The following is a 24,856-nucleotide window of genomic DNA, read 5'->3' on the forward strand; positions in this document are numbered from 1 at the left end:
TTCAACAGCAGAATTTCTCTTTGGTTCTTTTTTTTGTTTTTTTTAATGTCTTCTACCTCTTGATATTCACTATTTGGCGAGCCATTATTCTTATACTTTAAGTCTTTAGACATGGTTTCTTTTAGTTCTTTGAACACATTTCTAATAGTTGATTAATGTCTTTTCTAGTAAAGTCAAAATCTGGATTTCCTCAGCAGTTTCTATTGACTGCTTTTTTTTTCTTCTGCCTGGACAAAACTTTCCTATTTTTTTGCATGTCTTGCATTTTGGGGGGTTGGAATTTGGACATTTAAAAAATTAAAATGTAAGAACTCTGGACATCAGATTCTGGCTCCACTCCTCCAACTTGAGTTTTTTGTTGTTGTTGTTTGTTGTTTATGCCGTTTGTCTGTTTCATGGTCTTCTTGAGTAAATTCTGTGAAGTCGATATTCTTTGTTGTGTGCTTCCACTGAAGTCTCTGCTTAGTTTAGTCACCAGCTAATGATTAGACAGAGATTTCCTTCAGATGCCCTGAACCAGTAAGTCTTTCACCCTTTGCTGATGGGCTCTATGTGTGTTGGGACATGCCTTCATTATTTAGGTAGTTTCCAAGTTCTGACTTAGCTTTTAATTCCTGGTTGTGTAGAACCTCAAGGTCAGCCAGAGATGAATGATTAGGGTCCTCTCAGGTCTTTCCAGGGCATGCCTTACAAATCACCCTACATATAGATTCCCAGGAATGTATTAAAGCTTTTCAAAGCCTCCTATAGACCTCTAATTCCCCAGATTTCCCTCTGAAGATTTTTGGTCAGCCTCCCTCCTGTTTGTTCCAACTGGTATTTCTGCTTCAGGCAGCTTGTGCTGTTAAACAATTGCTGATTTTTTTTTTCTTTTACAAATATCCTAGTGTTAAAACTTTCTTCACTGAGTAAGCTCTGAGTCAGATTAAATAAAGATAAACCTTGTAAATGAACTTCTCCAGAGAGCTGCCAGACAGGTCAAATAGTGACAATTTTCTGGAGACGTGGCTTTCTGGGGAGCTCTAAGCCTGTTTTGCTAGGCTTAGAGCAAAACAGTGGTTCTTATCCAGTGGCTGCTAGGCTTCTGGTTCTCTCAGTGTCTGTGAGTCTGAGTCTGTTGGCTTTCAAGGCTATCAAAGAACTGGGAAGAATGAGATAGAAATAGGGCAAGTTAAAAAGCCACAAAGCTTACTGCTCCTATCGAGATTCAGCCATTTTTCTTGAATAAATGCTCTTCATTGTTACAAGCCTTTGGTTATTTTCCAGAGTTCTGAAAATGTTGATATTTTTACAATTTTTGCCTGTGTTCTCATTGCTTTTATGGAGGAGCCTTACTCCACCATCCAGTAGTGCATCCTCCATAAATATTAATTTTTGTGCTGTGCTATAATGATGCATTCAAGGATCTGCTGAGGATTCAATTTTGGCCCCAGACTGCTGTGCTTTTTGAGTTATCTATTTTTCCTGACTTTTTTTTTTGCCTTTTCTCTTATAAATGTTAGCCTACGGGTCTTCTCATAGCAGTCCCTCACTCCTTGTTAATATGCTACTTCTACTATGCTTTGCGGTTAATAATCAATAGCCACCCTGGTTAGCAATATGTTAGAAGAGGATTGGATGGTCCGATGCAAAGTATGTGGACTTCGTGACACTTGACTGCCCAGAAGTCATTTTGGCTTCTTCTCCCCTATGTTCTAAAAATGAAGTTTCTAGATATCCGAATTTAGATTAAGTGAGTTGGTGATGTACAATCATGGGAGAGTACAGTCCCACAATCTTCATTGCTAAATCAGATTCCATCCATAACAGTATACCTAATTCTGGGAAACAAGTTTTACAATGACTTTGACCAAAAAGGAGTTTCAAGGTAACAGTAACCAGAATGGAGATTGCAGAAGTTCTGAAACTATGCTGTATGAGGAATAATTGGGAAGAGTGGTGATATTTCATTGGGAGAAATAAAACTTGGAAAAAAAGAAAAACTTACTGGAGTCTAGGACAGTGCTAATACAGTAATAAAATTGTCTCCCTCCACCGTAATCATATTATGACTAAAAAGTATATGTTATATAATAGGACAGACTTTGACTGAGTATAAAAGAAAATTCTAAGAATGGGGACTGTCCAACGATGTAATTGACTAAACATTTACCAGAGCCTGGGGCCTAGGGAGACAAAACTAAGATAGAATCCCTATTCTAGAGCAGCTCATAGGGTGAAAGCTGTGTCCTTAAAGGAGTTAAACAAAGCCTGAATTAGCACCTGTTAAGGATCCTGCATTGGATGGAAGACTGAAGAATAAGACAGGCAGGGTCCATTCTACAACTAACACTCTTAGGGTCTGAGGCACAGGGTGGAGTCCACCAGCACCCTGACGGAGCTGGCAGGTGACTCTAGGAAAAGATAAAACATTCAGTGCGAGTCTAGAGACTTCAAGGAGCACAGCCAGTTCTGAGCTCTTTGTCTACCAAGGTCTCTTTATGGTCATTACCTTACTTTTGAAGTTGGAGGCAAGTTAACTTTACTTTAGGGTTTTACTGACACCTGGTGGTAAATATGGATCTCAAGAGAATCTAAAATGTTCGCATATACACAATTATTAAAAAATAAAAATGTTCAATATTTATAAAAATTATAAATGTATAGTGATAAAATTTAATCATTTTGAACTCTATTTTCAAAAGGATTTAAAATGTTTAAATTTATCTTTAAGATAATCTTTATCCTGACATTTAAAACTTTTAAGTATCTTGATTGACTTCATTTACAAACAAGCCTATAATGCCATTACTGTCTTTTAACTCATATATCTGTTACGCTATTTTCATGGTTTATAAAAAACAGAAAAATATCATCTAAACTATCAATTTATTAAAGTTTGATTTGTAAGTTAATATCACTAAAACACAAAGATAAATATGACCTGATTCAAAGTGAGAATTACAGACACCAATCCAATACCACGAACAATATTTTTTAGTGATAGTGACACCTTATTTGTAACATTCTTTTTCGGATCACTGACTATGAACAAGTTTGGAGAAAGTTTGTTCTGATTAGACCTAAGAATTATGGCTAAGAAACAATAGGTGCTAATTGGTCTATGGGGCAATTAAACTTATGTTGGAGCCTCTTCACAATGTCTTTATCCTACATAAATGAGATACATGGCTATGGCTATTGAGCTATGTGTGTGTGTATGTATATATATGTGCATATATACGTATATATATGCATATATATAGAGAGAGTATACATACATACATATATGTATACTCTTTATATATATATATATAAACACACACATACATACTGTGATTCACCTATAAACAAAAGAGAAAAGCAGAATGTGTTAAAATTTTCTATAGTAAGCAAAGCACATGAAAATTAAGATTATAGATAAAAAATTTGGCTGATGTGGTTAATGTGTTTTAACAACATGATGAAGAAATGAAAGTTTTCTAGGATATAAGAAATGGGTACCATTAACATTTTGATAATATGCAAAATGCCACTTCTCCCATCCCCATGATGACTTTTAAAGTAATTATAATCTCCAAATACTCTTTTCTTCTGCAAACCCTTCACTCTCCTACGTTTTTTAAAAAACCCACAAGACCGATAAGCAGTTCTTTCTCCTAATTAAAAAGGCAAACCACCTTATACATGGTGAAGACTGCATCCTTGCAGGTGAGGACTTGAGCCCAGGTGGTCCGGCTCTGGTGTCTTTTATTACCACCCTGTGCTGCCCTGACGGACTTCTCAGGCCAACGCAAGTCAGAATGGCTTAGATGCCATGATGCCTGCACTAGAGAAAACTACTTCTACCTCTCTATTTTAGTGATAAGGGAATTTATGCCAGAGATGATAATCTCTACACATTTATTACATATCATCAATTTTGTTACTATTTAGCTTCTGTTAGCTTAGTGTTAACAGAAAGGAACAGAACTCATAAGAAGAGTCTTAGCAAATGTGGGCAAAGCCAATGCGAATTTGAAGATTTTTATGCGTTTAACCCATCTGCAAAGTTCCTTGCAGTTATAAAAAATCTAAACATGGACCCTAAGCATAATGCCTGATGACATACCATAAATCTTTCATGTGCTTGAAGAAATTTTTCATAAACTTTGAGAAGATTTACAGTTTCTATTCAATATTTTTTTCTGCAGATAATAGATAACCTATCCCTCTAGGTGTTTTCCCAGGGACAGCGTCCTGACCTCTCAGTTACTTTTGTTTCTCTCTGGGTGGAACAGGAGGGCAGTTAGGCCCCACCGCCAGGTGCATCTGCAGCCTCCTGCATGTTGCCCGGCACACAGCAGCTCTGTTAACGTTCTCTTGCTGACCAAACTAATAATGACTGATTAAGAATGAAAATTAAAATACTGTCACACATACTTCAGAAGGGGTGCTATGAGGTGTAAATGATATAGTATACATGGAAAAACAGTTTGAGAACCATATAATGCTATCCAGTCATACAGTACAAGTCTTTTTTACAACTGGAGAAAGATATTCTTTCTCCATTGTTAAAATCTGGATACATTTTTGCTACCTAACTTAAAAAAAAATTAAGGTAAATGTGCTGATAACTGCAAGGTATTTCAAATCACTACAGCTTACATATCTATAAATATTCTGAGAGAAATAGGCTGCATCTACCTGAAGCCGCAGAGGACTTCAGAGATAAAATATCTATGATTTTCAATCATGCAGGTAAATTCTCGAAACCAGTTCAGATTCAAAAGTTAAATGTGAATGCCTGCACTATAATACAGTTGCAACGTGTAATATCTTACCATATTTTAAAGAGAGATTTATATGTACTAAAATTGAAAGTTCTAAGATATACCGTTAGGAGAAAAATGCAAACAGTACATTTATATTGATACAAAGAAAAGTCAACCCATATATTTCTACATGTTAAAATATATATGTACGTAAATATCTTCAAAAAGGCCCAAAAGGTACACCCCTGATTGATAACAGTGCTTACCGCTGAGGAAGGGCGTGGGTTTGCACAGGTGAGTAGGAATTTTAACTGTATTGGCCTGAAACTTTTTAATAGCAGGAACGTGAGAAAACAGATGAAAGCATATTAGTGAGTCACAGGACCCTTTGTGCCGTATTTGAATATTGGAGGTGGAAGGGGTAACTATCTGTTTAATTTTCTACAAACAAGAGTGTATTTTTGGTCCTTAAAGGAGGCACATCACGGCTTTCAGTAACATGACATTTGGGTTTTCTTTCACAGAGTAAGTTAGTTTTCCTATAGAGAAGAAAAGCTCGATGGCTGATGGTACTGATATCTAACATTAAACATCAGACTTACTGAAAAAAAAACAAAACTAACCCACAAATCAGAAAGATAAAGGAAAAATACATTTGTTAGTCGTATATGATGATAATGGGAAGCTCGTAATTAAGCATAATTCTCATCAGAGTTACAATATGGCTTCGAGATATTCTACTATTAAATAAATGGAGTATTTAAGTTTCACTTTTTATTAGTTTTATTATTTTAACAAATTTGATTTGCCCAGTCCATCAGACAAAAAGACATGTTGACGAGATACAGCATAATTCCTGTGGCCTGAGGGGACTCAGGCACCATCACCTGATTGCAATGCTGACTGGCCGTCGCTTGGTTTCGGGGCGCCCAAGCTGTCCTCTATTGTAACAGTTCTTCCTTCCCTAAAGATTTCCTCATTTCTCTCGACCCAGCTTCTTCTTCTTCCTCTTCTTCTTCTTCTTCTTCTTCTTCCATGAGCTCCTTTTCTCGGGATGACATTTTCTCTGTATACCTGCCTTCATTCGGCGATCTGGGCAGGGAGTGTCTGTCCGGAAGTGGCCTCTGTGACTGCGATGCACTCTGGTCCTGGAACTCCGCCTCCGCCAGCGAGCCTCTCGCTGTTTCCGTACCCCCAGGCCCGGTCTCGAGTTGCTCCGACTGCTGTTTGTCCTCCTTACGCTCATACATCCTCAGTCTCCTGTCGACCACATCGCGAATCAACACTGAAAAGGTATGTGTACAGAAATCACCGTGACGCTTTGTCTTTCAGTCGTTATAATGCTGACTTATCGATGAGTATCAAACATTCGCCAGACCTGGTCTCTTCCCCACATCATAACCTTTTATATGAAGTCAGCACACATCACCTCTGTGCCACTTAGTGAACTGAATATGAATTATATTCAATGCTGGTTTTAACAAGATATCATTTATAAAGTAACGAAAGAAGATATTAATTGTAACCAAATTGTAGAACCGAAAATAATAATGAGGGCGAAAACTTGTGCCTTCGTTCATATATCCGATATACTGAAAAATCAAAAACTAAAACTGTAAAATTAACATCTTCTATTTATTCTTTCTACTGAAAAATTTTAGAGCTGACTTTTAAGTAAAATAAAAGAACTTACTGTCGAGCACGATTCTTCCCACCATGCTGTGTTCCATGGTTTTGTCAACTTCATTCATTAGCCATGGAAGGAATCCTATCTCAATATCTACAATACAAAAAAAGTTAATTTTCATCATTAATTTTTATGAATCATTGGGAAGAATCTGCTTCCCCCCTAATGTTACAGTTTCATCAACATCGTTTTCTTCATACGAAATGTTAAACAGACTCATATAGCATGACTTTGGCCATAGCATCTCTATATGTTCTGGTCCATTTCCTTTTTATTGCACTAGAAATAGTATTTTCAAAACCCTGAGGCCCTCCTTGGAGCCAAAGCCTTTACAGCTGACTGTACAGGTGCAGTCTGAGATGGCTCAGGGAGGTGGGCATGAGGTGGGGATGCGGGTCTGGGAGCAGGACTGTCACACAGAGGCAATGCCTGGAAAGAGGATGCCCTGACTCGAGGGCATGTGAGCACAAGGCCATTCGGAAATGGGTCAGAAACCAAGTGTCTCCATTAGTGATAAAAATGAAAATCTATACTACTGTGCAAACTTTTTAAAAATATGGTCCATTACAATATACATTTTTAATGTACCACAATGGCTTTTTTTGGGGGGTAGGCATCTAATTTTTATTTTTCAGTGGGGTGACAATAGTGTGATAGACTATTATATTCACTATTATAAATAATTTTAGGCAGCAAGGCAGCGGGGAAGGGCACTGGGCCGGGGGTCAGAGTTCCGGTTGTTGGAGGCCAGCCGCCCCGAGCGAGTGTTCAGGAATTGATCTGCCCTATCCACCCCACAGGGTTACCAGGAGGGCCAAACGGTATCATGTACAAAGACACTATATAAATTACGAAGCACAACATAAATGTACACTAATAATATGTGTCTGTAATTTGACCTCTATGTACTGAATTGAATATGTAATCAGTGAAAATTAGCGTTACTCACATCTGCCCCAGATACTGCGAGCCATTTGAAATAGGACCTGCACACAAAGCACTGCGGATCTAGGTACTGTGGGCCGAGGCGGGAGGGTGGCAGTGGGGACACGGCGACCCTCACTGGACTAGGTGAGAAGTGGCATCAGGGGACACTGACAGACAGCTCACAGGTCTGGGTTCTGTCAGGGCAGAGAGCGTTGTCTCCTTTTTTTTTAAACCTCCAATACTGAATACAGCACCGGGATAGTGTAAACACCTCACTCAATAAATAAACGACCTAAACAGCTGCCCCCAAGAGGTTTTTGATTAGAATAGGAAATCAGTGGAGAAAAAGGTAATAACGACTTACACATACAGAGTGCTTCATTGCTTACAAAAGTTTCTCAATACATTATGACATTTAACTCCTAAATAATCCTCATTTCACACACAAGGAAACTGAAGGTCATAAAGCTCGTTAATGATGAAACTGGGACCCAAATTCGCGGCCTTTGACATGAAGTGCATATTTCTTTCTACTATCCGTAAAGACAAACTAACATCCTAAAATCAAGATCTTTATGAGACATATATTAGTAATAGTATGTACTTAAAACTATAATGAACTTCATTTGCTTCCGAGATAGAAAGATTTCAATTCAAAATAAAAATGGGCATGAGATAAATTTGAGCTGTGAAGAGGATGCTTATTTTACCAGTTAATCGAATAAAAACCTCCACAAACCTCTTTCAATGGGGTCAAAAAAGTAGCCTCCATCCCTGAGGCTGTCGAAAACGGAAGGGAGCAGGTCGGCCAGGTACCGCTGCGCGAAGGCTCGGGCGGCGATTTTCTGCGAAGTCTCGTTATGCTTGTGTATCACATCCCACTGCTGCTGCTTCCGGCGCTCCTGCCAGAGAAACGCCGTCGCCGGCGGTCACTTAGTTAGTACGTCCTCCACAAGTACTGAAGCCAGCGAGTGGAGGACCTTTGACTGACGTTAGTGTCAAAAAACCGACAGCAAGGTATTCATTAAAGGTTCATATTTTTCATCAAGATTTTAAAGAATTTCACCAGCTAGTAGGTACTGAACTCAGAAAAGAGATGGAGGTTAAGGTAAAAGGGAGTTCCTGATACATTTTCAAATAAAACAATTTCAAAATATACATGTTTGACCATATGGATGATAGCGAAGGATCAGAATAGTTACATATATTTTACTATCATAAAGCATTACTGATATGAAAATTATAGCTGCTTAGACATTTTCAGCAGAGAAACGTGGGCCAATGAATTGTCTCATTCGTAATAATTCTCTGAATCCATAAAGTTTTGAAAATTATAAATCTTTTCTTTTTTGTTGTTGCTTCTTGTTGTAGACCACGTGATATCTATAAAGCTAATGAACAGTCTTCTCTACTCCCATGTAGAAGTATTAATACATTTTCTAATTAGTCTAGTTTCGAAGTTTAAGCAAATATAAATCTAGATGATCTGTATTCTTCATTTTTTTCAGAATGTTTCCTTATAGTAAATAAACTAGCAAATAAGTATTCTTTGATAAAGATTTCACTGATTGGTTCAAGAAAACTAATTTTGTCAGTGTTCATTTTATATTTGCAAACAGTCTTGCATTTACACCATCTTTATCATAACTTAAGCCTTATACTCTTTATACAATTAATTACTCATTTTGGAGGAAAACTGAAAGTCCATTTGACCAAGTAATGAGCAGAATATCCCAATAACAAGCCTTTCTGCGGCGTAAGTTGGACTCTTGGGGAATCGTTTTAACTCTGTCAGGTGCTCAGGTGCTCAGGTGGCCCTTTATAATTTGTCGTTTCGGTGAACGACTTCGGATGACAGTTAACGCCAGGCCCAGAAAGACCCTGAAAGACTGCTGAGCTTCGTGTTTCCTAACTGGACGTTACTGGCATATTTAAAAAACTGGATTCTAAAACTTTCTTTACTACAGGTTTTCAAAACCTATAATTTAAAAAATCTTCTACAAGAACCTAAGTGGTTCTAGAGTGTCGCAAAGGGTACAGGGAAGGGCCTGGTCAGCAAGGCCCAGGATTCTATCCAGATCCTCCGCCGCTTCTCCCGCCTCCCTCAGATATATTCCACTTTTTCCTTCCACCTTTTTTGCCACTGATGCATGGCAAATTGAAGTACTTCTTTCACTGGGGCTCTTGAGCTTTAAGAGTGCCTTTCGGTTGGGACATATGCAATTGAAATCATTTCATTTAGGAACTTCTGGGAACTCAATTTAGGTACATTTATGTATGCTGGAATTTTAAAAATGTAATTCAGTTAACGAAAGATCTATGATCAGGAGAACAGGAGAGATCTGAACAACCAATAATATAGGTTGCTAACGTATTTCCAAAGATCTTTAGCTCTAGGACATATCACATGTAATTTTGGACATGATCTGTTAAAGAGCCAGAACGTCTACTAGAGAAAAGTAGAATCCTGTACCTTTTCCTCTCGGTGTCGTCTCTCTTGCTCTTCGAGTCTCTGAATTTCGGCAAGCTCAGCATTGCGTAACTCCTCGTATGCATACTGACTGGCCCGTAGGTTGGCCAACTCTTCCTCTTCCATTACTTCCAAAAGAGACTGCTCAATGGTCTTTCCCACCAAAACTTCTAACATTGGTTTAACTTCAAGATCAAAGTCAAAGAGCTTAAATACACAAAACAAAGCAAATTTCAAATTTTCATCATGAACTAAATGCTTAATGAAAAAATATCCAGAACAGTAGCAATAACAGGATACTGTATATTGAGTGTCTTGTGTGTGCCGGACACTGTGCTGGTACTTTATTTATTTATGCTGTTTCTAATACTCAAAACAGCCCTGCAAGGCACACAGACTAGCATTTTGTTTATAGGCAAAACCTGATTAAGTCGAAATTATAAAAAGATCTGTGCAATCATCAAAATGAACCCTGACACTCAATTTTAAGATCAAACTCTGAAACTCAAGGGAAAAATATCCTTGCCTTTCTTATTCCCTGCCCTTTCTGCTCAATTTTTACTGGTTGTTTTTAATAACAGTTTGAAAAACTGAGGACACTGTGGTGATCCATCCATCTCTAGGACTTGGAGGCAAATATACCCTTCTGTGTAGCTTGTGAAAACTAATTTTATCTCCTGATTTCAGTGATAATTCGTTTAAGTTCCTTCAAGTCTTAAACCTCATTTAAGTCTGTATGTATATAAGCACTGCCTTCTCCGCTTCAATTTCATAAACTGGTCAATTTATACATTCCACATTGATACGAAAATGTAATTATTTTAGAACTTTTAAAACATAGATTATCTTCATAAAAGTTATGTAATCTATAAGCAACTAACAGAATCTTTTATGCCAGAGATTGTTTTTCCTCATTTGATACAAATCTACGTATATTCATACATTAAGCAAGTATTCAGACACATAAAAATCAAATGTGTAAATATTCTAAAAACATTTCTAATGATTTTTATTTCTGAAGAGTAAAGAGGGGAAATCATCAACATTATTGAGTACTTCAGGATAAAACTATTAGAGATACATTTGGAAAGAAGTAGAATCTTCCTGTTGTGTAGTGGTTTGTACTCATATTAAGCTTTTAATGAAGCCTAACTTTACCTATTTATAATGAAGATAGAGGGAAGTCCAAGTAATGTACTATACCTCTCCTTCTAGTATTTGGGTGGCCACATCTTTGCCAGTTTTGGCAGGAATAAAGAGTGGTGTTGGTGGTCTGTCCAAAAATGCATCTGTTTGGCATTCCATATCAACTTCTATTATGCGGTCAGCAATTTCTTCAAGGTATAATTCTAAGAGAATACCATATACATTGAGTTTGAAATTCTGGTCTATTTCAAGCATATATGTGTACCTGAAACTTCAGCTCCTATAGAGAATTAAATGGATTAGAAAGTAAGTCTTAGAAAGTGCTCGATTCAAATATTGTACTAAGCATTTTTATATTTTTGGAAGACCATTGAATAAGTCAGGCTAAAATATTGCACATCAAGAAAGCACTGAGCTTTGTATTTGAAAATGAAACTAAAGAAGAATATAAAATCATAAATGCATATTATAAGATGTAAAGTACAATAGGGAATGGAAAGTTAATTATCTATATAATTGAGTAGTAAGAGTAAATGTACAAAGATTTGAAAATTCTTGGATATTTTTTAAAATTATGCACCACATCACTATGTTACTTGATGCTCCTTCTAGCCTACAGATTATACACAGATACAGACAAATGAATTTCACCTCTGGGAAAATTTATATGAGGCAAGGACAGTGTGGTGTTATGCAAAGACCATGAGAACTGGAGTCAGATGTTGAACACGGGACCTACCAAATTACATCCTCTTTAGGCCTCAGTTTCTTTATCTGTGAAGGGATCATAATTATCTGTCACAAGGAGTCTTTGTAATAATAATGAAGATACACAGTTAAAAGACCTGGTATATAGTCTCTGAGATACAGGAAAATCTCAAGAAGTGGCTATTGTTGTATCAGTTAATATTCCGAAGGGATAAATAAATATTAAAATCTAGTTCTCACAGAATTACAGCTGTATTGGCTAATCACAGACATACTCATTCTAGACTTGGCCTCAGGCTAGGGAGGAAAGTATGGAACGGTTCTGCTCCTTTCGCTTTTACTGCCCAGAAATAACTCTGACGAATCTACTCACCATCTTGGCAGGGTGCAAGGCGAATCTTCAGTTGTTACTTCGGTCCAAGGAAAACACCAAGTATGGTCTGACTATCAGGATTTTGTCAAGAACACAGCTAGACTCACTAGGTCCCGGTAAGTCTCTCGAGCTGAGAATAGCTAGAAAAGTAGGAAAAGCCTGGCACTGGCCTGGGAGAGCCTCTGTGGCCCGGGGGCCTACGCAGAGTGAAAGAACAACAGGAGAGAAGGAAGAGGCTGTAGCAGAGGGGAGGAGGGCTCCCTCCGAATGGGTTTCCTCCTCTCTGGTCGTAAAATTCCTTTTTAAGAACGATCCTGTCTCACGCTTTCAGGAATATCCAAAATTATAATAATACACAGTCTATGAATTCTTTTAATGAATGGACTTCTCCCAAGTGACAGGGGAAGTACCAGATAGCAGAAAAGATAATAAATAATATAAAGGCCAAGTAAAAAAAGAGTTGACTTAGAAAACTGAGCACACTAAGGAGCCACGAAGCCAACGGCACGGCACATACCTGTCTGCACATCCACATGCTTTCTGCCTTCCACAGGTTCTGGTGTTCGTGGTCTGAGCTGTTCTCGGTTTCGTTTTCTGGCAAGAGCCCTCTTCTGAGCCTGCTGTTGTCGCTGAATCTCTATACTATCAGGCTGCCCATGCTAAGAGTGACAGAAAATGCATTTGAAGTTTAGACGATATTTCTCAAAGCATATAAAACTGCATTTGCTAAAGTGATTCCTGAATAGTATAAAAAAGTGATTCCTGGATAGTGTCATTGGGCTTCCCGATTATCGGTAACCTGATTATTAAAATTTTATTTGAACTATGCCGGGTAATTATGAAGGTGTTGGACAAAGCATAAAACTTCAAAGTATGACTGGTAACTGGAATAAATGGGTGCAGAATCTTATCTAATAAACTGTTTTTCCTCATTCAAGTATTTTTATCATGAATTCCTCTCATGCCTAGTAATCTAGTATACTGATATAATCTTCAGTAATAATAAATTTCAACATGTAAAGAAATTGAAAAGCACTAAGATTCTTTTAAAATCTGAATTTCATTAGGACAGAATTTCCTTCAAAATATATTAGCTCAAAGAAAACATCCTCAGTCTAAACAAAGCCTGTCCAAATACACGAAACAATAGCTAAGAGATTGAAAATATAATAATTCACAGTAGTTCGGTACTATTTGGAGGTTCTTGATTTCATATCTGTTATCTCATTTTGAAATCACTCTCTAGTTAACCTGTCTTATCTCAAGGCAAATATGAAAATAGAGGGAAAATATGAAGGTACTTTAACATTTAAAATTAGAAATCTATGAACATTTTACCTGAAATGACAATAACATTAAAGTTAAAAAAACACATATCCCTAATACAATGGCTGTCATTTAAGTGCATAGTTTTTTCGAAGTTGTGATGATACCATGCATTTTATGCTGTTTTTCTAACGTAACACTATCTATCTATCATAAACTTGTATTATGTAATACATATTTGTATTACATTGTGGAAAAAAAAGCATTAGCTCAGAAGCACAAATTCCAGCTCTTCAATTTATTGGTTACTAGGATTAGTAAAGCTTGGACTAATAATCTAAGTTTTCAGATATTCAGTTTTACCATCTGTACAACAGGAATAACTAATAACATCTATCTAAGATTTTGGTTTTAAGGAACAAATCAAATGATAATGTAACAAGTCTAACACAATACCTGATGTAGACTAGCTCTTCCCATCTGTAGATATCATTTTATTATAAAATAACCACATTACCCTCTCCCCCCAAATCATCTATAATTCCATTTTTCTAATTCGATTACTAATATCATTTTGAAATCATTTAGTGAAGATTTTTTTACCTTGTGTATATATTCTACATTATTATAAATACCAACGTTGATTTATTTCCATTTTCTTAATGGAACGGAATTACGGCCATGCATTTGAACATTTTGGTCAACAGTGGACTGCAGGTATGATGGTGGTCCCATAGATTATAACAGAGCTGACAAACTCCCATCAGCTAGTAATGCTGCGGCCATTGTATGCCTCATGTGTTTGTGGTGATGCTGGTGTACACACCTACTGCGCTGCTAGTCATGTAAAAGTGTAGCACACACACTCATGTACAGTACATAATACTTGATGATGATAATAAACGACTGTTACTGGTTTGTCTACCACATTGTACTTTATCATTACTTATAAAAAAAAAATTTGTTTTAAAACAGTATGCCATGTTCTGCTGGCATTAGCCTTATCCATCTCGTTTGGTGTCTCTTGATTGCATCATTTTCTCTTGTGCCTGATTTAATCTCACGTTGTTTTGCGTGGTAACGTACTGTACAGGCTTGTAGCCCAAGAGCAATAGGCTATACCATATAGCCTAGGCGTGTAGTAGGCTGAACATCCAGGTGTGTGTACCTCTATGATGTTTGCATGACAACGAAACTGCCTAATGATGCATTTCACAGAATATACTCCTGTTGGTAGGCAGAGCGTGACTGTATAGATGTCAGCTCCTGAAAGATTTGGGGTAACATAAATGCAACAAGTTCATTTTAGAAACATATTGCCCAACTCGACTGTTTCAGGGTCTAGTTAAAAAAATTGTTTTTAAGTTTTATTTAGAAATAATTCACAGGAGGTTGAAAAATAGAGTCTTGTGTACCCTTTACCTAGTTTTTTTTTCCAACGGTGACATTTTATATAATTGTAGCATAACATCAAAATCAGAACATTAACACAGATAAAATATTAACAGATCTAATTCAGTTTTCACATTTTTTATATGCATTGATTTGTTTGTGTCTATGTTTGTGTCTATGTTTGTGTCTAGGTACTATGTGTTTTTGTCCCCCAAAAAGATTTGTATAACCAGCACCACAGTTAAGATAGAGGCCTGTTTCACGAGCACAAAGGGGCTCCTTTGGGTATTCCTTATACTTCTCCCAAGTGCTACCTTCATCCCTGTCCCTTGGCAACCACTAATTTGCTCCCTATCTCTGTAGTTTTGTCTTTTGAGAATGTTACATACAAGGAATCAAACAGTATGTAACCTTTTGAGATTGGCTTTTTTTTTTATTAAGCAAAATGCTCTCGATATCCACCCACATTGTTAAGTGTATCAATAGTTGTCCATTTGTTACTGATTAGTCTTTGATTGTATGAATATATCAGGTTTGTTTAACCATTCACCTATTGAAAGACACTTAGGAAGTGTTTTCAGTTTGGGCTATTATGAATAAAGCTGCTACGAAATGTTCATTCATGTACAGGTTTATGTAAATATAAGTTCTCATTCCCTGGGATAAATGTCTAAGAGTACAATTGTGGAGTCAAATGGTAAGCACCTGTTAGTTTTAATAAGCAGCTACTGAACAGTTTTCCAGAGTGGATATGCCATTTTACGTTACCATCGGCAACGTATGAGAGTTCCAGTTGTTCCACATCCTCACAAGCTCGTTATTACCACTATTTAAAAATTTTAGCTTTTGTAACAGGTGTGTAGTATGGTTTTAATTTGTATTCCCCTAATGACTAACAATGTTGATATACTTTTCAATGTGTTTATTTGCCACCCACACCTCTTCCTTGTTGAAATATATGCTGTCTTTCGACCATTTTCTAAATGGATTATCTTTTTTTTTACTTTTGAGTTTTGAGAGTTCTTAATATATTCCAAATATAAGACTTTTGTTGGAAATGTGGTTCGCGAATATTTTCTTCCAGTTCGTAGCTTATCTTTTCACCCTCTTATAAGGATTTTTCATATCACCCAAGTTTTTAATTTTGATGCAGTCCAATTAATTATGGTTTTTTTCCCCTCTGGATTGTGGATTGGGTGTCATATCTAAGAACTCTCTGCTTAGGCCTAGATTCTGAAGGCTTTTTTCCCTTAAAAGTTTATAGCTTTGCACTTCACATTTAAATCCATGATCTATTTGAATTAATTTTTGTATACGGTATAAGGTTTAGGTTTTGGTTCACTTTTTTTTTTTTTTTTTGGTCTATAGATGTTCAGTTGCTCCAGCACCATTTGTTGAAAGGCTATATTTCCTCTATTGAACTGCTTTTGTCCCTTTGTCAAAAATATGGTGGGTGTATTTGTGCTGGTACATTTCTGAGTTCTCTATTGTGTTCCATTGTTCCATGTATCTATTCCTCCATCAATATCACCCTGCTTTGAAACAATTACAAATATTATCTAAAGTAAGTCTTAACATAGGGTTGAGTGATTATTCCTGTTCTTTTTCAAAATAGTTTAAACTATTTTAGTTCCTTTATCTTTCCATATGAATTTTAGAATAAGCTTGTCTAGATCTACATAAATCTTGCTAGAATTTTGACAGGAATTGTGTTATAGATCAATTTGGGTAGAATTAACATCTTTACTGTGGTGAGTCTTTCAATCTATGCATATGGTTATGTCTATTTCTTTAGATCATCTTTCTTTCATCAGTGTTTTGTGATTTTTATCTTATAGATCCTGTTGTTAGATTTATACCTGGCTATTCCAGGTTTTTGGATTGTAAATGGTATTGTGTTTTAAATTTTGTTTTCCACATGTTCCTTTCCAGTACACAGAAATATGACTGATTTTTGTGTGTTGATCTTGTATCCTGAAGTGTTGCTCAACCCAATGATTAGTTCTAGGTCTTTTTGTAGATTAAATGGATTTTCTAGGTAGACAATCGTATCATCTTCACTTAGGGACAGTGCTATTTCTTCCTTTCTGATCTGGATCTAGCACTGGCTAGAACTTCCAGTACTATGTTGAGTAAGAGTGGTGAGATTGGACATCCTTGCCTTTTTCCAGTGTAACAGGGAAAGCATTCACTCTTTCACCATTAAGTATAACATTAGTTGTAGGTATTTTGTGAATACTCTTTATCAAGTTGAGGAAATTACCCTCAATTCTTAATTTGTTGTGCTTATCATGAGTGTTAAATTCTGTTAAATACTTTTTCTGCATCAATGAATATGGTCCTGGGATTTTTCTTCTTTAACCTGTTGATATGGTAAACTGATTTGCATATGCTGGAACACTCTTGCATTCCTGGAATAAATCCCACTTGGTCAGAGTATATAGCTCTTTTTAGATATTGCCGGATTTTATTTGCTAATATTTTGCTGAGGATTTTTGTATCTACATTCTTGACAGCTATTAGCCTAAAGTTTTGTTATTGCTATCTTTGTCTGATTTGGGTATTGGGGTAATACCGGCCTTATAAAATAAGTTGAGAAGTGTTCCCTCCTTTTTCATTTTCTGGAAAAGACTGTAGAATTGATGCAAATTCTTTTTTATATGTTTGGTAGAATTCGCCAATGAAATCATCTGGGCCTGGAGATTTCTTTTTGGGAAATTTTAAAATTCAAAATTCAATATCCCTACTAGTTATAGGACAATATCCTAACTAGTTATAGTTATAAATTAATATTTGTTAATTGAATTTTGGTGGTTTGTAGTTTGAAGAATTAGTCCATTTCATCTATATCATTGAATTTGTGTGCAGATTTAGTTGCAGTATTCCATTATTATCCTTTTAATCTTCTAATGGATGCAGAATCTGTAGTTGTATCTCAATATTAATATTTGATATCTGCTACTTCTTTTTTTATTTCGATAGTCTTGCTAGAAGCTTATCTTTTTGAAGAACTTGTGGTTTCACTGATTTTTATCTATTTTGTTTTCCATTTAATTGATTTCTGCTTTTATCTTTATTATTTTCTTCCATCTGCTTGCCTTGGGTTTATTTTGCTCACCTTTTTCCAGTTTACTGTGGTAGTTTAGATTTTTGATTTGAAGTCTTTCCTTTTTTCCCTCTCAACACTGCTTTGGCTACATCTCGCAACTTTTGATATGTTGTATTTTCATTCAGTTCTAAGCATTCTTTTCAAAATGTCCTTAATGCTTCCTCTATGGATTATTTGAAAGTATATTGCTTAATTTATGTTTGAAGATTTTCTTGTTATTTTCTATTACTGATTTCTAGTTTGATTGCAGTTCAGAGAACCATACTCTGTATGATTTCAGTTATTTTAAATACATTGAGATTTGTTCTATGATCCAGGATGATATCTCTTTGCATAAAGAAAATAGTTGCTCCAGGTATTAGAATATATTATGTACCTGATCATAGCCAAGATCGAGGATTGATATTTTACCACTTCAGGTGAAGTGTAAAAATCTTACTTCAAATTAGATCCTTTTAGTCTCCCTATTTTAAAAATGTAATCAAAATGTAATCTTAAATATTCCATCTATACACATTAAGTACTGTATCAGCTGTGATAATTTTGCTTCGACCATGAAACAATTTTTCAAAATCTGGAGAAAGACGGTTTATTAAATTTATCCCTATTTTCACCCATTCCATTGTTCTATCTTCTTTCCCGAAGTCCCAAACCTTAACATTTCCTTTCCTTCACTTCTGTAAGGGGAGGTCTGCTGGTGACGAATCCTCTGACGACACCACCCCAGTAAAGTAGGGCATCCACTTGCTTTTCTTCATCTCAGAATCACTTAATTTCCTTTTCATTCCTGAAGAATATTTTCACTGGATTAGAATTATGGCTTGATAGTCCTTCTCTTTCAAGGCTTGAGAAAAATTGTTCCACTTTTTTTCTGGACTTCATGGTTTCAGATGAGAAATTCACTGTTTATTAAATAAATAACTGTTCCCCTTCTAGTAATGTGTCACATTTCTATAGCTGCTTTCAAGAGTCTGTTTTTAACTTTCAGAAATTTGACTTTGATGAGTCTTAGTGTGAATTTCTTTGGGTTTATCTTGCTTGGTTTCAATCGGCTTTTTGGACATGTAAATTTATGCCTTTTGCCTAATTTGGGAAATTTTCAAGCAGTATTTCTTCAAATATTTTTTCAGTTATACACTTTTTCTCTTCTTCAGAGACTTGGATAAAATGAATGTTAGCCATTTTGTTATTGTTTCTTTCTCTGATGCTCTTTTTTTGTTTATTTTCTATCTGTTGTTCAGACTGGGTAATTTCCATTTATTTGTTTTTGAATTCATTGTTTCCTATGTCACTTTCGATGAATCTGTCCTGTGACTTTTTAATTCTGGTTATTGTATTTTTCAGTTCTATATTTTCCATTTGGATCATTTTTGTATTTTCTCTTTGTGAATTTGTTTTTTCATTTGTTTCAAGAGTGTTCATAATTATTCATTTTTTATTGAAACACTTTTTCTGATTACTGCTTTAAAATCCTTGTCCGGTTCCTATAATTGAATCATCTTGGTGTTGTCATCTCTTGATTGATTTTCTCTCAATCAAGTTGTGACTGCCCTGGTTCTTGGTATGATATATTTTTTTTATTGTATCCTAAACATTTTGGGTATTGTGTGAGACTCAATTTTTAAAAATCTTTTTAGCAGGAAGTCACCCCTTTTTGTTTTGGCGTGCAGGCATAGGTAGAGATAGAAGTCCCACATCCTACTGGGCCCCATGGACACCACCCCACTGAAAGCAGAGGGTTAATGTGTAACACCTTATTGGTGCCTGGTGGGGTAGTATTTCAGCTCCTTGCTATGCTCTGCTGACACTAGTGTTGGGGTACAGGGGCACGGAACTCTGACTAGCACTGCCTTATTCCACCTTGTGCTGGCAGATAAATGCTGAAATTCAGCTTCCTCTTGGCTCGAGGTATTTCAGCTCCTTGCTATGCTCCGCTGACACTAGTTGGGGTACAGGGGCACGGAGCTCTGACTAGCACTGCCTTATTCCACCTTGTGCTGCCAGATAAATGCTGAAATTCAGCTTCCTCTTGGCTCTGACATCATGCCAGCAAAATAGGGCACTCCCCTGTACCATGTGTTACCACGTCACCGCCCCTGGCTGAGGGTGGAAGTTCACCTTCCTACTCTGACCTTGTTGACACCACCCCAGTAGGTGAATCGGAGCACTGATTAATAGAGCACTGATGCTGCCATGTGGGGATGGAGGCCAGCTCCACCTCTCAGCCTTAACGATGCCATTGGGAGGGGCAGGAAAGTTTTTCCATTGGTGTTTGGCTGGAGAAGGGGTAGCATCATAAAAGGGTTTCTGTTCTGCTAGGCTGCCATTTTCCCAGTCTTTTAGATGGAGGGATCAGGCTTTTCTTGGAGGTTCCAGGTTGCAGACTTCTCCAGTGCTCTGAATGGGATATGTGGGAGGCAAAAAGAAAACTCAGTGAACTCATTACCATGTTGTTCGAATCCTGAGGTCCCTCGCCGGTCCACCTTTCGGAATCGTCCTATGTTTGTTGTGCTAAGTCCAGGGGTTTTCAGAGGGATGAATAGGAAGGGATTGGTGAATTCCTGCTTGTCTGGAACTGGAAGTCTCAGGATAGACTTTTAAGGTAAGGTGTTAAATGACTAAAGAACTTTAAAAATGTATATCAAATCACCACAATATTAATTTTTTAAAAAAAGAACTAAGAAAGTGATTCTCCTTTCTACTTTTGTTCTAGGAATGCTAGTGCTCATTGCTGCTGCCGTAAGAAAATGCCAAAACACGTCTAGATCGTATATATGAGCTATTGTCTCCAAATGCTGGTGCTAGAACTGACTGCTCCAGAACATCCAGAAATTTATTAATAGTGCATGTTCTGGTGTCCAACCCTCGGAGGTTCTAACAGTAGATCCCACGTACAGCTGAAGCATATGTACTTTTAATGAGTATTCTAGGTGGTTTTGATGTGCACTGCCTTAGAAGGTCTAATATTCCATATATCATCACCATGTGTTTTTAGGCACTTATGTCATGTAGTATTTACAAATTAATTTAATTATATTTCTTTTCTGTGCCAAGAAATCATCACTCTTGTTATCACACCATGTCTTACTCATCTCTGTATCCTACGTAGCCAGCGCAGGACCGAAAACTCAATAAATATTTGTTTGGTGAATCAAAGAAAGCATAATTCAGAATTTTTAATTAAGTAATGATAATAGTATTAGAGTATGAGATAACATAAACAAACTTGAATATATTAGACCAGTGCTACTCAAGGTGTGGTCCTCAAACTAGCATTGTCTGTGAACTGTTTAAACTGGTCTGTAACAATTTAATTATAAAAGCAGAGAATAGAAGTTTATAAAGCTTTAGAGTAGTTTTCCAGAGTTCTGTTAATCTAATAGAAAACTGGGGCTTATATTTTCATTTGTGGTAAGATACACATAAAAGTTATCATAACCATTTTTAAGTGTATGGTTCAGTGGCATGAAGCACATCCACACTGTGGTGCAGCCATCACCACCATCCGTCTCCAGGATACTTTTCATCTTGTAAGACTGGAACTCTACCTATTAAATAATAACTCCCTATTTCCCCTACCCGCCCCGGCCCTTTGCAACCACTGTCGGGCTTGTATTTTGCTATCTTTTTTTTTTTTTCCCTAGTAATCCATCTTTATTTTATTTTATAAACATTCTAGTCTGCAACAGGTTAGAAATTAAAAGAAAGACAGACAGACACTGGTCTTTCACCAGATGTAGTGAAAAGCTCTGTGCTAAGACTCTTCAAACTCTACTTACCAGCGGCACTGTCTGAAGGGCATAAGTGTTGCCTCGGATCACCCTTCTGTCGTACATTATGTTTCCGTAAGGCATAGGTTCTTCCGCTCTGTAAAACAGCGCATTCTAAGTAACTGCTGGAATAGCCTCATGGTACCAGTGAAGTCAATTCATTTTTAATAAGACTTGACTAAGATGAAAATATTTTCAGAAAACAGATTTTTGTTTTAGCACAGTCCATAAAATAAGAAGACGAATGGCTACTATTTTGGGGTGCTTATTATATGCCGAGCCCCTCCCATGTAATTTTATTTATTGCTTACAATAAGCTTCAAGTGGAGAACTATAATGCCCATTTGACAGAGAGGAAGTAAAGTAAAAGAAGTTCTGCCCAAGGTCACCTAACTAGTGAGTGGCAGAGCTGGATTTAGGCTGTAAAATGTTAGACTACATAACATTAAAAATGGCCCAATTGAAAAGGGGCCCACCCTAAAGAACTGGCAAAAGTTTGATTCAAGGATAAAAAGTTACATTAATAAAATCAGGCTCAATAAAACAAATTAAATTTTTCATTGTTCTTTAACCTCAAAGATCTCTTTACATTATACTGTTTTAAATATTAATAAAATTTTAATTTGGGGCATCATAATGATCAATAATGAAAAACACACAGTTGACATTTTCATTCAACTTCTTTAAATGATCTCCTATTTATGGTTATGAAACCAAGTGTCGCTGTATACCAGTAATGGTACTCTATCAAAAATGATTCTCAGAGGGCTAGCAGGTAGCTGATTTATCGTATATTGAAACCACTACTGGATAATCTAACTTCATATTACTTAGAGCCCAGGCATCTACGCTGCTCCTCTTACTCGACCTCTGGGCAGTGTTCCGCTCAGCCGGCAGCCCATTCACGACAGCCCTCTCCTTCCCAAGCCTCTGTGACATAACCATATTCTTTTGTTTGTTTTTCTCCGACTTCTCTGACTGCTCTTTCTCAGCCTGTGTTTGCTGCCTCCTCCTGTATGGGAGGATTTCCTCAGGGCTCAGCCTTCTCTTGTCCTTAGCTGACCTCATCCATTCTTAAGGCTTCACTTATGATCCTAAAACTCCGAATTTTATATATTTTTTGCTCAGAATTCTCCTCTGGGCTTCAGGCATGTATATCCGATTGATATACTCATTGACATCTCACTAAAGATGTCTGAAAGGCAACCTCAAAATTGAACTAATTATTATTCTCCCACTCAACTTGTTACTTCTTTAGTGTTCCCTATTTCATTAAATGGTACCACTAACCACGCACTTGGCTTAATCTAGAAGCCTTGGAGTCAGCCATGATTCTTTCCTCTTCCCAGCTCCCTACCATCCAGCAAGTCCTATTGAGTTTACCTCCACAAATCTTTCTCACACCTATACGTTGCTCACTGCCCCCACTGTCTTTTACCTGGACCACTGCAAAAGTCTCTTAACCATCTAGAACAAAATTTCCCCCTCAATCTGTTCTATACATTGTAGCCAGTGATCTGTTAGAATGAAAAAATCCAAACAGGCTTACTCAATTAAAGCCACACAGTGCTAATCGTGAGGAAAGACTTTGGTTTAGTTTTCATGCTATCAAAAGCCAAAAAGAAAAAACAAACAAACAAACAAAAACACCTATTCCTGGTGAGGATGTGGGGAAAGGATATGTTTAAACATTCCTGGAGAAATGTATTATTCCATCTGTTCATATTAAAAATATACACTCTGGGAATCTGACTCATAAAAATATTGAGAGGCCAGTACATAAAATTGTTTACTGAAACCTCCTTTTTCGTGGTAGAAATATGAAGCAAAATGAGTATCTATTGACAGTGGAAAATTTTTAATAACTCATATAGTATATCCATACCAGGGGCTATCAGGCTATCAAAAATAATTGAAGGAATTTCCACAAAGAATTAAGTGAGAAAAGGAAAATGCTAAGAATTGTGTATGTCATCGTTGCTACGAAGCAGACAAAGCTCTTGTATGCGTGTATCAGTCCGTATATTTTATACATTTGTACAGAAGCATTCATGCAAGATCACTAACATGGTTTACCTTGAGGGCAGGAGAGGAAGAGCAGGTTTGCCAGGAAAGGGGCTGGGGCACTAAGAATACACCTGAGCATGAATGACAGGTAATAAAAAATGATAGATAGGTATTTATGTAAAATTGAATATGTATGTGTATGTATACATAAAATTAGAAAAAAAATTAGAGCTTCTAATACAGAGAAGAAAAGCCCATTTTTATGGAATTGTATTTTTTATTTGGAACTAAACCTTTTATATAAATGTATATATGTTCATATATATGTGTGTGTACAAACAAAGAGGGGTAGAATAATAATATAAGATTGTTAAATTTGTTTAGAGAGGGAAATGGGAGTGGTGGTGAGGAGATAATTAACATTGCCTTTATTCATCCTTATTTTTTACTTTTCATTTGCTTCAAGCGCATCTTACTTTTGTAAATTGAAAATCACCAATAAAGATAATTTTAAACTGAAATATCAAATACACACACATACACCCCACTCCTTCCAATGGCTTGAATCAACGGATTAGTTCAATATAAACAAAGTCCTGCAACTTGCTTATCAACTAACTCGGTTTTCTTATTTGCGTAATGGAGTCATAAAACTAATTTCACAGCACTGTGGACTAAGAAAGAAAATGTATGTAAATACCCCTGGTTAGGTGCTTGGCACACACTGGCCAACAATAAACGTTAGTTGACTCAAACTTTGTGAAATAAGCCGGATCCCCGTACATGTTATCGATCATGCCAGCAACTTATTATCCCTTAAAAGTTAACTAAGGGAGGCCACCCATGCCCCTTCTTGCTTCATTCTTCCACACACGAAAGAGTTCTTCGGGGAAGAAAGTGTATTTCGACAGGTGTAGACAAGGGAAGGCAGCGTAGGCAGGTTTTACCAGGGGGGAGGGACCACGCGATGGGCGGGGACAGGTGGGGACCACACAGGGACTGGGTGGCTCACTCACGGCTGTATAAGGCCGTCTCGGTAACGGCGGCGCTGGCAGGTCAGGGCCCGGGGCCGGCTGGTGTAGGTGTAGGTGCCCATGGTCCAAGAGGCGCGGTCAGTTAACCTGGAGGCCACGTCCGGGGTCGAACCACTTCGCTTTTGATGGAGCTTGGCCTCCAAGCAGGTGGGCGCTAAGGCGTCGTGGGAGCCGGAGAGGTTTACGTGGTGCCAAGGGCAGGGACTACGGGACGCGAGGAGAAACGGGAAGAGC

At 37.0% G+C, this 24,856-nt stretch overlaps 1 protein-coding gene across 1 annotated transcript; it reads right to left on the reverse strand.

Annotated features, from left to right (window-relative positions):
* Positions 1-5,492: 5,492 nt before the first annotated feature.
* Positions 5,493-24,850, reverse strand: RSPH3 (radial spoke head 3 homolog). The gene is made up of 8 exons (XM_015591860.2): positions 24,605-24,850; positions 21,591-21,678; positions 12,562-12,703; positions 11,021-11,166; positions 9,821-10,024; positions 8,087-8,249; positions 6,427-6,513; positions 5,493-6,018 (listed from the first exon to the last, which is right to left on the reverse strand). Exons 1-8 carry the CDS (start codon positions 24,682-24,684, stop codon positions 5,675-5,677), a joined length of 1,254 nt encoding a protein of 417 aa, XP_015447346.1. The 5' UTR covers positions 24,685-24,850; the 3' UTR covers positions 5,493-5,674.
* Positions 24,851-24,856: the final 6 nt, after the last annotated feature.

This window comes from Pteropus alecto, unplaced genomic scaffold (genome assembly GCF_000325575.1).
Source record: "Pteropus alecto unplaced genomic scaffold, ASM32557v1 scaffold195, whole genome shotgun sequence".
Lineage (NCBI taxonomy): Eukaryota > Metazoa > Chordata > Mammalia > Chiroptera > Pteropodidae > Pteropus > Pteropus alecto.